Source organism: Parasteatoda tepidariorum, chromosome 5 (assembly GCF_043381705.1).
Source record: "Parasteatoda tepidariorum isolate YZ-2023 chromosome 5, CAS_Ptep_4.0, whole genome shotgun sequence".
Classification (NCBI taxonomy): domain Eukaryota; kingdom Metazoa; phylum Arthropoda; class Arachnida; order Araneae; family Theridiidae; genus Parasteatoda; species Parasteatoda tepidariorum.
In genome coordinates, this window is record NC_092208.1 from 58,478,887 (window position 1) to 58,497,421 (window position 18,535).

The 18,535-nt window shown below is 28.9% G+C and overlaps 1 protein-coding gene across 2 annotated transcripts in view; it reads right to left on the bottom strand.

Annotated features, from left to right (window-relative positions):
* Nucleotides 1-18,535, bottom strand: part of LOC110282076 (junctional adhesion molecule 2A) — a 97,989-nt gene that overhangs the window by 31,200 nt on the left and 48,254 nt on the right. For both annotated transcript variants that reach the window (XM_043044016.2, XM_071181502.1), the window contains one exon: nucleotides 1,251-1,378. In XM_043044016.2, the coding sequence (XP_042899950.2) occupies nucleotides 1,251-1,281 (31 nt within the window). In that variant the 5' untranslated portion in view covers nucleotides 1,282-1,378. The remainder of the gene's footprint in view (nucleotides 1-1,250; nucleotides 1,379-18,535) is intronic.

An 18,535-nucleotide genomic window follows, 5' to 3' on the forward strand; every position in this document is an offset into this window, starting at 1 on the left:
TCCCATTTCCAACAATTAATATTTTTGAATATGTATTTTCGAGCAAATAAATATTTTACTTTTGTTTAATAACGCAGACTATTTATAATATAGTTTATAATATATATATATATATATATATATTTGTTAAATTATATAATTTTTCCATGTGGAAATCCATTTCGGACCCATCCTTGGTAACTAACAAATCAAGCGCATTTCAGCAATGCAGCAAGAACGGCACTTTAAAACAAAACTCCTCTAGTTACGCTCAATTTGCGCTTTTGTTTTCATATTTTGCAATCTGGCAATCTTATTACCAAAATCTTTTTTTAAATCATTCTTGAAAAATTTCCAGTACATGTAAGTACATTTGACTTTATAGTTTATACTATAAAGTCACTACTCGCTTTATAGTTTATGTTTCATTCTGTTTTTTCTTTTTCTTTTTATCTTATTTTATTTTCTTTTTTTACGTGTTAAATTTTTACTTATTGTGTTCTATTTTATTTGTTGTTTTTTTTGCAAAAATTTTTTTGAGTGCTCCTCACACTATTGTATACTGTATTGTGTTTTGAGTGCTCCTCACACTGCGAAATGGGCTATTGGCGACGGTCTGGGAAACATCCCTGAGGATGATCCGAAGACATGCCATCACAATTTTGATCCTCTGCAGAGGGGATGACACCCCCGCTTCGGTAGCCCGACGACCTGCACGCGAAGTCGAGCACTTTACGGTAGAACAGTTTAACGAGGACCAATACCGCACACCCTCGGTCCCTACGCAGGCTGATCCAAGTGGTCACCCACCCGCACACTGACCATAGCCAGTGATGCTTGACTTCGGTGATCTGCTGGGAACCGTGTCTTAACGATGAGTCCACTGCGGGACTAATATATTTAGCTTTGGCTTTATTGATACAATATCAGAAAGCACTCTGTTTTGCGGATATAATCGTGTGGGCCGATGGAAAGATTATATCTTTTTTCTCCGGTTTTCTAATTAAAATTTCATCCTTTTTTTTATTTATTTATTTATAATTTTTTTTTTTATATAAACTGTTTTTTGTTATTTTTTTTATTTATTATTGCCCCCCCCTTTTTTTTCATATGTCTATAATTTTTCTTTGTTTTATTCTTCATTTTGAACTTATCTAATGAGTGCTGTTTACTTGCAGCTTAAGCGCAATAAATGATACTTATTGTTTTTCTTAACTTTCTTAGTGTTTTCNTATATATGTATGTATAAATCTAAACTTAAACATACTTACTACTCATGAAGAAAATGGCTTCGTATATCATGGATGAAGTTAGAGATCAGTGACTGGTTTGGAGAGTAATTGGATGGTTTGTAAAAGATGCATCTATTTTATATCTTTGTTTTCTTTTTAAAGCAGTTCTGCAATAAATGAATGTTATTTATTTAGGTTGCATATTTAAAAATAAATGCTAAACAAACTTAAAGTTTAATAGCTATTAAATCCAGAGTGGTGTAAAAAAATTCCATTTTAATATTTAAGAACCAAATTTCTATGATTTCTTTCTTTTTTTAAGCATTATGGGAAGCACAAGTTTTCACTTTTGGAAAGGAATTTTAACAAATATCTTGCTCCTCACGATTTTTCGCATCGGTGCGTTGGAAGAAACTTTAGAGCATTCTGTATGTTTTTAGTTAAACAAAGAGGCTTTAAGTAGCTTTACTTTCATACACATGTAATAATTTAACCTAAAACTGTGAGCCATGAGTTTAACATTTAAATTTAAAAATTTCAAAAAATTTCGAGACAAATATTACTACAAAATATTATCTCTACAGAGCAATTTAATTTATACTCTAATATTGCTCTGTAAAATTATGTCAACAGATTGCCATGGTAGCTTTCATCTCATCCACAGTTACGTCATGATTAGCTTTTAAATATAATTTATCTGATTTTACAACCATCCGAATTGTGCGATGGTATGGCACTGGAATTAAGTATATCATCTTATTAAACAGGTTACTCGAGTTTGAATATTGATGACTGAGAAGTTCGTTAATCAGACTTTTTTTTTCCTTCAGCATTTTATCTTTTGAAAAACATCTAATTTGCATTAAAACTCAACGGCACTCAAAGGGATTGGTACTTTTTACCATTTATTCTATATTTACAATACAAGTACCCTTAGTGGAGGTAATTTTCACAGTGACAATGCAGTTTATGACATTGTGAATCGAGCAAATATTAGTAATTAAACTGCCGACGCTAATATAAAGAATTGGACAGCCAGTGATACAATTGAGTCACATCATTAAAGTGGAAGACATTTCGAGTTCTGTGTTTGTTTAGTGTTTAAAAAAATTGAGAAATTTGAACATATATTCAGTATTATTATTATCATATCTGATAAAATTGAATTTCTTGATAAATTGATGTCACATGCAGACTTTAATAAATTTTTTAAGTATCTTTATAGATTATACCGTGTAATTTTTCCTTAACGAATTCTTGTCTGGTACTGATTATATATATGCTTAATTTCGACGCCAAATTTCAATAGCATTAACCAGGGCCGGCTTATGCATGTCGCGGCCCCTAGGCAATGCTCGTCTCGGGTCCCCCCCTACCGTCTTCTAACTTCCTAATATATTTTTTCGCTAACACAACACTTTATTCATAATAACGCTGTTTTTTACTACATAGGTGTATTATCACATTATTCAATAAAAATATTGAATCAAACGAAAAGAATATAAGTAATTAATATATGCATTTGAAAAAAATCATACAATAAGCTTAAATATTGACTCTTCTAACTTTTTTTGTTACAAAATCGTTCAAGACATCCTGAATGTTAACCTTTTCCAATACATCATTTTCAATTGCCATTATGGCCAATGAATTTAAACGGTTTTGAGACATAGTTGAACGAAGACAGTTTTTAATTAATTTCAATTTGGAAAAGTTTCGTTCACCAGTGGCGTTTGTAATCATTAGACTTCTATATATTTGCAAAGCTGTCATTACATTCGGGATTGTGCCATGTTACTAATAATCAGTTTGTAAGACTCTTCGGCAGGCACAATTTTTTTTCCGGCGTCTTCTAATTGTAAGATGAAGTATTTATACTGCACCACTTCGTCTATAAACTCAGGCTCAATGTCCTCGAAGTAATGTTCCTTAAACTTTGTGCAAGCCTGTCTAATTTCAGCGTCGGATTTTGTCGAGAAATCTGTTAGAAACCCAAACAGATTATTTATTTCCCGGTAAGCTTCTAGGCGCCGCGACAGTTCTGTACACAGCATGTCTAGTACTGGCAAATATGTATCAACTTTTAATTTCTCTTTTCCTCTGAGCACAACTTNAGAAAAATAAAGGAATCATATTTATAAGCATTTTTTACAGCTTACAATAATTTAGCGACTAATTCTTTCCTATCTTACATAATCTGCTAAAACATTTTAATATAAAAATAAAAATGTGGATAAATTCTTAAATGTGAATATGATAACAAAAATATTATTTTAATTTAGCTTAAGAAAATTTCTTTAAATTATTAAACATGATGTAAAGTTTAGCTACTGTTTCACGAAATTTAAAGGAAAAAAGAAATATAAATTTACAAAAGTAAGCTCTTTTAGAATCCTTTTAAGGTAATCTTCTCCATTTTTATCCCTGAAAATAACATTCAGCCTAATTGTTTTCTCACTGCATTCCTATATAAATTACGTTTGTCTTTTCTAAGAAGGGCAAAGAATGTTTGTCGACAGTAAAGAATGTGCTAGAATTAATTTGAGTATAGATCAAATGTTGTAGGCGTAATTAATAGAAATAAGAAGTTAATATCTACAATTCTCTTTATTTTTCGTTACAATCATAGAATGTTATTAGATAGCTTTACATTGTAAAAAAGTCACTAAAATAAAAAAATAAGCATAAATTTGGTAGAAAACTAGATATAATAAATAATAAAAAAAAACTATGAATTTGTTTTATTATAAATGACAAAATATAATGATAAAAATAATATATAAATGATAAAAATAGACAATATCTTCAATAATGTTCTAAATGATATTTTATTGAATCTTTGAAACATAATTTTATAAAATGAGATGAATTTTGACAGCGATAATTAAAAGGCAAAATTTCATTGCAAGAAGAATTAAAAAGAAACATAAATCATAATAATTTTTTTAAAAAAAGAATATCATAATAATAATAATATTCTTAATCTAAAGAAATTGTATGGAAAAATTATCTTAAAAATGTAGAAAAATGTTTTTTTTATAAATGCCTCAAATCGTCTTTAGATGATCCTTAAAAATCTTTACGGAAATATATAATGATTTATTTAGAACATAATTGAATTGTAAGAAATTTCTCTTAAAATATGATTAAATAATATCTTTTTAATTATTATTTTACCTTATTTAACAAAAAAAGCCAAGTAATTATAAAATAGATGAAGAAAAACTGTTAATTGTGAGAAAAATATTTTATTTGCTGTTTTCACCAAATAGGGTTAAACAACCAGAAGCTTACCAATAACTCCACAGTCAATATTTGTCGAGCACACTTTCTTCGATAGTTGGAAGCTCAAAGAATGCGAATAGATGTGATAAAGAATGCAAAGAATGTGATAAAGAATGCGAATTCATATTTTTATTTTCCAACATTGGATTCCCAAGATAATAGCAAATGCCTAATAATCTTATAATNAAATGTCAATTAGACTAAAGCAAATTTCCGCTTACCAATAACGCCACAGTCAATATTTGTCGAGCACACTTTCTTCGATAGTTGGAAGCTCAGCCATGTGATAAAGAATGCGAATTCATATTTTTATTTTCCAACATTGGATTCCCAAGATAATAGCAAATGCCTAATAATCTTATAATAAGGGCATGGTGAACACGTGATGAAGTCCTTAAGGGTCTTACAACTGGGATGCTTACTTTAGTCGATAGTGCTTAGCTGCCAATCTCATGAGCGGAGGATCAAATTTCCCCGTTGACACCGCAATATTTCCATCATCTCTTCAACATGTGTCTCCAGTGTCCTGACTCATCAATTGGTGGCTCTGGACTATACGACTAGTAGCTCTCATCCAAGCATAGGTAGCAAGACAATATAGAACTGCTTGACACAAAAAACCTAGTATTTCTCCTCTCTCACGATCCATGGAACCAGTAGATAAACTAATCAAGGCACATTTAACGATTCACGTAACAAAACACTACACAACCAAAACCTCTAATGAACCAAAAACTCTAATGTTCATTACCTAACAAAAAGCCTAACGTAATTTAACTCCAAAGTTCAGTTAAATTCCTTTTTTATGGTTTCAAAACCATGTTAGCTGTAAATTGTTACAGAAGCGTATGGTTTTGAATTCACCATTTTTAACCACATCATTTGTAAACGGTTTCAAACCCGTAAAGGTAGATTTAGTTAAATGTTTCTAAGCATAAACTTCACGGTTAATTCTTTGAACAGGTGGCCGCTGGTTGAAATATAATAATTTGAGAATGAAAATTCTAACATTTTACTTCAAAATTGCAAGCGTAGTTTTGAAATACCTTCTGTATTTTTGCTCTTTAAAAATTCCGAGTGTTTAAGCATTTATTTCTCCTTGTGGTTTTATTGTTTTTCTTCTTTCTGTATAATAATCTTTAATTAATAAGCTTTATGTGCATTAAGCTTGTGGTTTGATAGTTTTTTTCCTTCTGTATAATAAGCCTTGATTAATTTAAATGCTGAAAAAAATTTCAATACTTATCTAAAAATTATTTAAAGTATTACTTTTTTTCATTTATTTTTAAAATGCGAAAAGCTTATGGATTATTAAGAGATAGCTTGTTCATATTTTCACGATAAGTTTAAAATCATTTTAGTGTATCTAAAAGTAAGATTTTTATTCCTTAAATAAGACTCCGTCTCCTATTTACTTCGTTAATCAATCCCTGCAATTACTTCGCAATCATTTGTATTTCTTAAATTAAAACATTGTTATGAAGAAAAAAAACGGTTACAATAAAGATATCACAAAATGTTTTATTGTGTCAACACAAATTTGGCTTTTCAAACTTTGCTTCCAAATCTAGCATGACAAAATTTGAACATGAAAAATATACTCCGTTATCACTGCAGCTTCATCCATAATCCTATTTATTTTCTGCAGGTATAGAAACTTGTTCATGTTTTTCGCGAAGTGGAATATTTAGCAATAGTGCAAAAAGTTGCAGATTGGAATTTCCAATAGCTATTTTGTATTATCATTATTTTAATAGCATCGACTGATAATATTACTTCATAAAATTATTTTTTAAAATACGTGTTCATCCTGTGATTCTTCCATCCAATTAGAATATGCATGGAATTGTGGAATTAAAATTATCTTTTGTTGACATAATTGCTAAATACCTGAACGAGAGGAAAGGCATATAATCAATAAGTCGGTATAAATCGAAACCGCGAAATCATGAGCAAAATTGAAAGACATTTGCAAACATAATTAATAAAGCTAAAATAATTAAATTTTTTATTATTTACTAATGTTTTCTGCAGCATTACACATTTTGATTAAACTAAGCACATTTTTAGAAATTCATTCTATAGAAATTAAAATCTATTGTACATCTTAATTTTTACTTCAAAATTACCCCAGTTCTCACTTGCCATTTACGTTGATTAGTAATTTTCCATAAATAGATCTGTAAGTTTGCAAACGTAACTGATATCATATTTCAAACTAACAATAAAGGAGAATCGTCTGCAGTTTATATTTTTAATGGAAAAAATAGTTCCAAAATTATAAAAGAGACACACACACACATGAGTACCTAGACATGCAGACGCTCACAAAATCTTTCTTCTATTAAATGAATCATTGGAGCGTTTACCACAGTCCTTGTCAGTGTGATCATAGGGGACACGGTAGATATTTCCGTTATCAAAAATACAAAAAATCATCAATCGTTGCACATTGTTGCGAATTTGTACATCAGTTCAATTTCAACAATGCCAAAATGATTTTTACTCCAGTCACATCAGCCTGATGCCATGGAATCTTATTTTATTCATATGAGTGCTGATTCTCTTATTAACAACATTAATTCATCACTATAACGCGCAGTAATGCATTTTACCCTGGTTTGCCCCTCTCGGCCTCTGTGATTTTTCTCAGTCTGTTTTTTCATCTTTTATCTCTCTCTGTTACTATGGTTTTTCTAGTTACGTTTCTCCCCTTTATTTTTCTCTTTTCTGCTCCGTCCGCATATCTGGGAAGTCTAAATAATGTGTGCCTATTTTTGAGAGCTTGAAACATGGCAATCGCTTTTTACAATTTGTTTATTTTTGAAGCGATTGAATTATTTTAATCAAGCAATACCCTACTTTTATTATTATAGATAGATAAATAAGATGTTACATTAATGATGCTTAAAAGCTGAAATGTGCTTATAAGTATTGTAATCAAATTTCCCTACCTCAAATTTCTAAATTCCTACTTAAAATTCATCTCTATCTAACCGTTACTAGTTACTTATTTTAAAGCGTTTGTTCATGAATCATTAAATTATTTATAAACAAACAGAGATGAACTTTCCTGAATAGTTTAATTCGTTGAGGGATTACTTAAGACGAAAATATTTGTTTATAAAGCCATCTTATTAAAAATTCCAAGCACGTGATTAAGGAACTGAAATGTCAATTAGACTAAAGCAAATTTCCGAAAATTTCGAGCTTTAGTCATTGCAAGAAATATAATTTATTAAAAAGATATGTAAATAGATAAATAAGACTAATTGAATTAGAAATATATTTGTAAATGCTCTTAGCAATCTATGCAAGGATAAAAGGATATATGAGTTATTATAATACACGATATTCAAATGTGTTTGAAATAGTTGACAGGGAATTTAAATTGAATCATTTAATTGAAATCGAGCAAACAACTGTACGGTTTTATGCACTGAAAACACCACTAATAAATAGAAAATGAGATCTCTATGAATAATTCAAAATAATAATAAAAATAAATTAATATAATTGGATAGCGTCAAAATGAAGAAAGTATAATGTATGATAAGAGTAATTCTAAGAAACTGAAGCAAAAAGATAAATTTGATAATGGAAAAAAAATTGTTAACTATAAAAGTTAAGTTTCAAGTTCTTTAAAATAAAGACAACCATTCTTTGTTAACTATAAAAGTTAGGTTTCGAGTTCTTTAAAATAAAGACAGCCATTCTTAATATGTGGATGCTAATTAAAAATATGTCACCATCAGACGTGAATGAGGAAAACAAAACAAATCTGAAAATAGGAAGAGCAAAGTTTCCGACGGAAACAAAGAAATGTAAAATAAAGGTTAAAACAATATTAAAAAAACTGCAATTGCCGATGGGAACGACGGTATCCGAAAGGACCAAGTTAGAGCAGAATGCATTTCCAAGTAGTATAGAAGGGCTGAGAAGATTTCCTCCCGTTAAATGGGAGAATAAGCATTCATACGAATGAAACAAGATTCCCGGTCATTGAGATGAGCTGATGTGACTGGGGTAGGAAGAATCCCCCTAATCTTTATTTTGCCTTTTTTTGTCAGCAACTTAGTGTTTTTCTTTTTTTAAAAACAGTTTTGCTCTCCTTATTTATTTCTGGTGGGTTTGAAGAATGTACGTCTTTGTTTTGTGCTTTCGAAATATGCCGGATCGGAGCATGCGGAATAAATTTTAGTTTTCATAAAGTGTCATATACTAGATTTATTCAAATATATAAGTTCGAAATCAAAATTTGTGGCCGTTTAGGCTACAGATGAAACTAATTAATGATTTTAAATTTTTGCACACATATTGTATTTTAGGCATTGCATTTTATTCCATTTTTAATTAATTTAAACTGTTTAATTTTGGGTCATTGAGGTTGCAGAAGATTTCAAAATTGTTAGGTTTTAAAATCTTGACAGTTTAAAACTGTTAGGTTTAGAATGTTGACAATCCATTGGCATTAATGCGAAAGAAGTTCAGAAACTTCCCCCTTTGAATTCCTAACCTAGTTTGTAGAGCTGATATAAGAAATAGAAAAATGGAATTAGTTTTCTTTAATTTTGACTAAAAATTGCCATATTTAAAACTTACAATGTTATGGTATATTCTCAAAAATCAAAAAAGGCATCTTTTGAAACATTAAAATAAAATGAGAATTTTTATATATTGTGACAAAGTCATATAACCAGCAAAATATTTATATTATAGTATCAAAAATGAACAACTTTAAAATAGATTCAAAAATTTCTAATAAAAATAGTGGTCGCATTTTTAATATCCCAATTAATTTTTGCAGTTCTTTTTGGAATTTAAAAATTTTAGCAGAAATCAATATATAATATTTTTTCCATTAAAGAATTCGATATATTGTGTTTAATGTTTAAAAAAATAAGAAAAATGCATATTGTAAATTTAATTTTAAGAAAGGTTTATAAGTTAAAAAAATATATGATTAGGGATTATATTTAAATATTTGTCATGATTAACATTACCATAAGAAATTTTTTGCAACATTTAATGAACCCGTGCTAGCGTCTTTAACTTTGATTCATTTGTAAATTAAGCGACAAAAATAACTTCTAATAAAAAGCTGTAAACATAAAAAATATGAAGAAAATAATGTTTTTCAATCAATTTCTAATCAAAATTTTCAAAATTGATTATATATTTCTTTTATTCCCCTTGATAAGTATTTTTATTTTGACCTGTAATAAAAATTTTTTTTTTTTATATTTACTTAAAAATACAACCTACGCTCAATCTCAATTCATCATTTTTTTATCCCATAAGAGTGAAAAAAGAATATAAAAACAAACTAAAACTTTCATTTTAAAAAATACTTAGTGGAAATAACGATACATTTTAAGAGATAAACTGCAGTTAACAACGTATTATTATGGCTTTACTGTTAGAGTTCCCTCTGATGATAGTTCTTTAAGCTTAATTATTATTAAGAAGATTTAAGGAATTGTTAATTATATGTATTTCTTATGAATAAAAGGACTTAAGTATTAAATTTTATGGAGTATAGAATAATATGAACTCAAAAAGCAAAAAAATAAGAATTGGTGTACTTTAAGTAAGCTTTTTGTTTCAGATTTACAAATTTAGCTTCTAAAATTGTAAAATAAAAATGAATTGCATTGAAAATAAACAAGTATAACCAACTGAGATTGAAAAAAATAATTAAATTGTAATCATTGTTTTTACTCTTTACAGTTAATAAGTCAATATCATGTAATATTAATGTTAAAACATTGATTTACATTTTTTCGAAACATCACTTACTATCATATTAATCACAATCATCACGGAAAAGCAGATTTTTCGTCATTAGTAATATTTTTACACATTGGGTCACTGTTACCCCGAATATTTTTTTACCAAGCTAAGGAGTTATTTGTGTACCAATTTTTTATAGAAATTTCTTTATTTGTTCGAATGCCTTTCTGGGACAGGCATAATTTAACCTTAAATATGCTCAATTTAAATATGGTATATAATTAGTGAAGATGATATTTTAAGTTATGAAGTCAAACTCAAAAACATACTTTCTCTGAAAAAATCTTAACCTTTTCTTCGATGGGACCTCAAAATATTGAAGTGGTGGGATAGAACCTCAAAACATTGATCAGCTCATTTTTGATCCTCAAAATAAGGAGGGTAGCCACAATCTGGAAAACATGATCCAAGTAGTTTAGGCGGGAGGACGATTGAAAGTTTGGAATTCTCCTCATGTTAATTTTCCTTTTTGCGTATTTCGCCATACATTTTGCATATCTCGAGAAATTTTGAAGAGAATCAAAGAAATCTTAAATAATTAAATTGTTTGTACACATTATAATACGCATACACATTTGTATACATAACTTGGAGGAAATTCGTTTATCCAAAGATATATAATAATTATGCATTATATTTTTTATTGTTCATTTTAGTGATAGTCTTAAAAATTTGGGATTATAATGTATAAAATTTTTTGCGTTAAGGAATGTAAATGTATATAGCAAAATACAAAATAAAAGTGAAATTGGTCGCATGGTTCTCGAAAAATAAAGGTTTTACAAAGCTGTAGATGAAAGATTTTATTTCTAAAAAATTCTTCCTTTTCAGTCGAAAATAATGTTTTAGCAATGTAAGTTTTAATTTTTTGTTTAATTTCATTAATTTAATTCTGCATTACTGAAGATAGCAGGAAATAAATAACTCTGCTAACTTTATTCTTCATATTTATAAATATATTTTCAACCTATTTATGTTTTTCCTGCATTGTTTGTATTTTTAGGAGATATTTATAAATATCTGTAACTGGCTGAGTAATAAATTGCTATAATACCATTTCATAGTTTTTTGGTGCACAGAATTTAAAAAAATTAGATTTTATGCATCAAAAGACGAAAAATTATAACATAATTTTCGTGTTTTGTTTAAAAAAAAAAAGAGAAGAAGAATATTGGTGTATGGTTAGATTTTTTATATACAGATGATTAAAGCAAAACGGATAAAATTGCTATTTTATACATCAATTATAATTATGCAAAGAAATTTAAAGCAATAAATAAATAATGGTGATTCCTACTGCATCTCTGTCGAAAAATTCATAATTTCAAGAGCTTAATTTTTTAAAACTATTTTTCATAGGTAATACGGAATACCCGGTAGTTGTTTGTAAAATAAATTAATTAAAAATGAGTCAAAATTCTCAAATTGCCTATTTTTGCCAACTATTTTATGAAGGTAATATTTTTACCAATTATGATACAATTACCACAATTACCGTAGTGAAAAAAACGCTTAACATATTTTTTTTGTAAAAATCATTGTTATTTTTTTAAACACGTGTCCGTCCTAAAATTAGATTTGGGAATTTCATAGGTCAAATTGTTACCTTGAAGAAAGTAAAATATGTAATAATGTACTAAATTTGATTAAAGTACGAAAAATTATGCATGTTTAAAAAATATGATATATTTTATAAAATATGGAGGGAAAAATAATGATTTTTAATTGGATAATTATGCAAAAAAAATTTTACTGAAATTTTTTTAACTAGTTATCAAGGATTGAAAATGAAAACCAAACTATTATTCTCAATATAATATTTTCTAGCTTAAAACTAAGTGTAGAATATATTTTTAGCAGAAACTTCCTCGTCTTATTAGATGGGAAAGTACGTCTTGTGAAAATAATATCCCTCAATTAATTTTCCGTACAAGCATTATTTTCTATGAGTAGTTAAGATAAAAATGTGTTGCGTATCTGCACATATAAAAATATTCTCATAATACTATATAGTTATGTAGTTACGACTTACTATATAGTTATGACATTTATGAACAAAAAAATCCTAATCCTGTTTTATAAAATCAAAATATACGGTATTTAAATATATACGGTATTAAAATTTTTTTAGTTCATATGATTACAATTTACCGAAAATTCAAGCTTTGAAAATTATAGTTCTTGTTACCACATATTTAGTTAAAAATACAAAACTGAAAAGTAAATTTACAGAATAGATGGTTTTTATGCTATGCTCTAAGATATAATGATGAAGTTACAAAATTTTACCACATTTACCAAGTTTTATCAAATAATATGGAACCATATTTTAATGTAAATTTTTCCAAAATAATTACCAAAAAGCTTCGTTACAAATTACCTTTTTTTCGGTGTTCCCACAGAACCAGAAAGACGGTAAATTTTACCACATTCTGGTAGTTTTGGCCACATTTTTAATAATATAATAAAAAATACGATACTTTTATCAAAAGTTATAACTGGTATAAAGGACGTTTATCTGACTATACGCTCGTTGCATGCTTAAAACAAAGTAAAAGAAATCTTTATCTCAAAAGAAAGTTTCTTTTTTATAAATGATCTTATTTTGGGTGGAAAATGTACTTTTACGAGAGTAATATTTTTCCGTACATCTTTTTTTTCCCTTTGAGAGTTAGATCTAGATAAGTTGTTATCCCCAATAACATATCTTCCTCAATATCCCCCCTCCGAAACATATATACATATAAAAAAGAAAATATGCATTTGCTTCACCTTCATATTTTAGAAAGTATCATTTCCAAAATGCACAGCAAGAACTGCAAGCTACACGGGCTTACTCATTCTCAAAGGGAAATATAATCATTGAGGTTATTCTTCTATTGCAGTTCTTGTGGACAGAATGATTTGAATTTTTATGAATAATTTATGAAAAACACTTTGAAAAGATTTATTCTCATTCATTCATTTAAATGACATTCAAAAATATTACATTATTGCCTTTTTTTTTCAGTGATAATTTTGACCAATTATTTTTGATCGGTAATTTTAACGAGCTAAAACATATGTTTTATTTTAAAATTAATCCAATTCATTACTAAAATGTTTTAAAAAATGATAATCGATTTTTTTTTCGTGTGACTTTAGGAGCCATTATTATATTTAAGGATTTATGAGTAATAAAGATTTGATTTCCTTATAATTGGACACTTGCAACTCGAAAAGAATTGAAGTGATTATACCTAACCATGCGATTTAAATCAGATTTAATTGAGTACCTGAAAGTGACATCTGACGCGAGTGTGTCGAACGGGATTGGCTTCTGGATCGACAAATGCCACAATTTACCTGCGATGACGTAACTTGCAGGTATCTAGTGATCCAACATGATATTTCTTCATTTATCAATTTTTTTTAAAAAAAAGTAAGGTAATTTGTAAGTTGTCGAATCTAATTTTTTTTAATACTTAACATAACTTGACGATTTTAACAACATGTGTGGTTTTTATGTATTTTTCCCAACTTTAATTTATTAATGGGAGTGAAATCTTTTTTGTGTAACTTAAAGTGATATTTTTTCCCTTCTTGATATTTGGAGGCCTTAACCTGTGAGGAGTAAAGGCAGTGGATAAAAATGCTAAATAAATAATTTAAACAGGTTCTTTCAAACATGTTATTTAAACGTTTCATAAGTTACAATCTTAATAACTAAATTAATGATTAACTGCTCTGATACCCTCTATGAGAGCATTATATATATATTATAATATATCAGAAATGAGAGAGAGATGTAAATAGCACTTTTTTAAAAAATTTCCAATTTGTTTCTCACAATTTTCTTTTCAGTTTTCGGAACATAAATTGAATATTGTTCGTGCGAAAGTTTAAGATTTTTTTAAACAAATGTTCTTTTTTATATCTAGTATAATTCAAATCAGGTTTATTTATTTATTTATTTCTTAACAGAAATAAGTTGCAAACTGGCAGACATACAGTATTAACACCTTAAGAAAGTGATATATCGCGGAAGAAACTTTTTATTGCAAATTTTGTTTCACCTCTGTAACTAATTTAAAATGTGAATTATAGAAAAAGGGAGTTCAAGCAAATCTAGGAAAAGTTATGTAACTTTTAATTGCTGGAAAAAAAATTTAAAATGTCGAAATGCAAACAAATTATTGGAAGATAATTTCCTCATTTCGCAATCCAAAGTTATACTCTCATAATTTGTTTTCATTTTGATAATTTAAAAATTCCTTTCAATATTTGAAACTTCATGGTTTACTCTAAGTTTTAACCCCCTTTATCTATAATTATACTTTATTTTACTTATGGAAGTGAAAGGAGTTGGCGATGAAAAGTTTTTTCCGTTGCATGACGTTCTCTTAAATACCAGTTTCTCGCTAGCGCAGAAGTTTTAACCGATTATAAAAGGCCGGATTCATACTAACGGAGTCATTATAGTGATAAATTACTGTGATGCTACAATTGGCATTACATATTTACTTCCTATCTTTTAAAATATCTTTCATTACTTAAGCTTATTTTTATTAATAGAATTATATTTAAAATAAATCGAAGATTTAATCTTTTAAAACGAACATAAAATATTTATTTCTTCTCTTCTAGATCAATGTAACGGATACTTTTTTATCGCATTACTAGGCAGACTTATAATTCACTGTCGCCTCTAATCGAAAACAAAAATCTATTTATAACTTTTTAGTCTAAATTTCCAACGGCTAAATGTTTCGGTTGCATGGTTGCAATAATTCTCATAAATTTGTTGGCGACTCGTGATCGCCAAGGTATTTTTTTAAACCCATATTAATATGTTGGTTGGCTTTGTTTTGGCTATGATATATTATGATAAATCGCCAAATTATGGATCTCCTACCCATACTTTCTACGTCCGTCGGGAATAATTATATTCACTTGGAATTCAAAATTTGTGGTGACTAGGAGTCCCCTTTGGGGCACTCCTGTCCCAGTCATCCTAACGGTTTAAAAAGATATGCAATCGTAAAACAAAAGTGCTAAGAAAAAAAAACATCTTGATGTGGAAGTTATATTTCCTTGATCCCTTCAAGGGATTTATTTTTGATAATTGGTAATTATTATGATGATTTGTATTGATGGCCATTCTCCATAATCTTCAAGAAATATTGCTTAATAAATTGGATTTTCATATTCACGATTCATATTAATTTCCTAGAGACTTTCATTTTTGTTTCATCCATTTTACTTTTATTAACGGCCAATACGAACAATAATGAATTTCACTATACGAATATTGGCGGCTAAGGACGGAGGACCAAACCTCCCCCACAATTACCATCCAAAACTACTAACAGTTTGATTGTCTTAGAATTTATAAAAATTATTGAATATAAAATGTCGAGGAGACAATATTCTAAACAACTGAATCGGCTGATAACCGGAATTAATTCGGATGATTAAAAGCCCGTTTGTTGGGCTTATATTTTCAAAAAATATTCTAAATAAGGCTTTCACTGAATCGGCTGATCACCGGAAGTAATTCGGATGATTAAAAGCTCGTTTGCTGGGCTTATATTTTCAAAAAAGCTCATCTTTCAATCACGTTAAGTTAAAAAAAATTTTTCAATTGCAGCAATTATTTTAAGTCTCTAATATCATGAAGCAACCATTTCCAGGCTGATGGATACCAGATTGCTGAGAAGTAAGCGCGACCAAGGTACTAAGTTGACTATTTTCCCCATTCATGCCGTCAGTTTCGAAATCTTAGAGACTTAGCCTCTACGAACCCTCGAGGAGACAATATTCTAAGCAACTGAATCGGCTGATCACCGGAAGTAATTCGGATGATTAAAAGCCCGTTTGTTGGGCTTATATTTTCAAAAAATTTTCTAAACAAGGCTTTCACTGAATCGGTTGATCACCGGAAGTAATTCGGATGATTAAAAGCCCGTTTGTTGGGCTTATATTTTCAAAAAATATTCTAAACAAGGCTTTCACTGAATCGGCTGATCACCGAAAGTAATTCGGGTGATTAAAAGCTCGTTTGTTGGGCTTATATTTTCAAAAAAGCTCATCTTTCAATCACGTTAAGTTAAAATTTTTTTTTCAATTGCAGCAATTATTATAAGTCTCTAATATAATAAAGTAACTATTTCCAGGCTGATGGATACCAGATTGCTGAGAAGTAAGCGCGACCGAGGTACTAAGTTGACCATTTTCCCCATTCATGCCGTCAGTCTCGAAGTCTTAGAGACTTAGCCTCTACGAACCCTTTGGCTGCTAAGGGAGTGCATTAATTTCAATAAAAATTAAGAATTAAATTTCTTGTTTGAACTAAAACAATAATCTTACTAATTTAACTGATTTACAGTAGAATGCAAATATTAAAAGCATTGCATTTTACTGATTCTTAAATTATGACTAATTTTAAGCTAATTTAAAAACCGCTGTTGTTAAAAGTATCGATAAAAGTAAATAGTCATCAAACCCCGAAGATATTAACTTCTACTTTATAATTTTATAATGGTTGTTCTTAAAATATTGAATCCGGAAATCTTTGCTATACTAAATGAGTTTCAGATGGAATTGAATGTAAAGCTTGGTCACACACATTGTTAGAATTTTTGTTCTAAAAATACGGTAAAATGACAGGCTGCTGTCTATCCATCGAATTAACCGTAATGTTTACGGTAAAGAAAATTATTTATCTTTACGGTTTTGAAACCGTTTACAACTAGTATGGATAAAAAACCATGAATGCAAAATTATTCGTTTTTTTATCATTTACAACTAGCATGGTTTCAAAATTGTAATTAATTGTAGTTTAACTGGGCATTACAGATAAGATTTTCGTTAAGCAATAAGCATTGGAGTTGGGTTGTGGTACAGTTGTGTTTTATAAAATGAATCATGCAATGTGGTTAAGTGTTTATTTGGTTGTTTCACCCATCGTAAGAGATGGAAAATACTAGACATTTTTGTGTTAAACGGCTTTATGTTGCTGCCATCTATGCGGGAATGAGAGTTTCGTATTCGTGCTGCACACTAGAATCTCTTTATGTGATGAAGGAAAATGGAGTAAATATTGTGGTGTCAACAATTGAACTCGAACATCCGTTCAGTCAGTCATGCGATTGACCAATTAGCCCTTTTGTACCCAGCTGCATGGAACTAAGTGGCTTAAATAGGTGCGTCTAGTTGCGGCGATTAAATTCGGGTAGTTAAGCCATACTAGGTGAAAGCAGTAAATAAACCGCTTTCACACAGTTACTAGTTCGAATACCATCCTATTTATGATTATTTGATTGATTTGTTTGACAAAGTAACAATTTAATAAATTGTTATTTAACCATTTTCAAACAGTGCAGAGTCAAAGTTGTACATGTTCCACAAAACCATGCTTACTAAAAAATTATATTTGTAACTGCATTAAATAATTGTTAACTTAATATTAGGATAACTAAATAAAAGTAGTAATAATACGCGAGTTTAGCAAAAGGGTCTAACGAAATAACTCTGAAATCATAACAGTAGGGGAGAGTGGGGTCCATTGTAACAGGGTACGATTGAAACAGAGCAAAAATTTTGAGTGTCGGGTTCTAGATTTGGTTCCTAGGTGGCGCACAAGGTGTATTTAAAAATCTACATTTACACCCTTGCTGGCAACCATTTTTATGTACTTTCGAAAGAGTTACATCACAAAAGATATTTTTACGCTACGTAAGTTCTTTTTTTGGTATTAGAATATTATATTGTAACAAAGTAATTTTGTTTAAACAAATAAATTTTTTTAACCGAATATGTAAGTGGACACCTTAATTAACATTTCAAAAAAAAAAAATTAGTTTTGTTAATTAACTAGCATTGTTTTTAACAAATGAAGCTGAAATGGCTTCTTGGGGACTCTTGTAACAATAAGTACAGGGACGATTGTAACAGCTGAAAATAAATAATCTTATGTTTACAAACCATTACTTAACTCTTTAAGAAGTTCCTATACTTTCCTATATCATTTACGTTATTTTGCTTGTGCATTATTTTATTTGTCACCTTTCACAGCATAAGTTAAAATTTTTAATCCCTTAAAGTTTAAAGTTTAACCCTTTAGGTCTCTGCTCATTATTATTTTTACTCCTAAAATATCACTACTATTTTGATCAATAAAAAAATGTATCACAACTATGATAATATGTATAATTAACTATGTTTTAGTTGAATTTATGAACTGTTACAATTGACCCCGTAAGTGG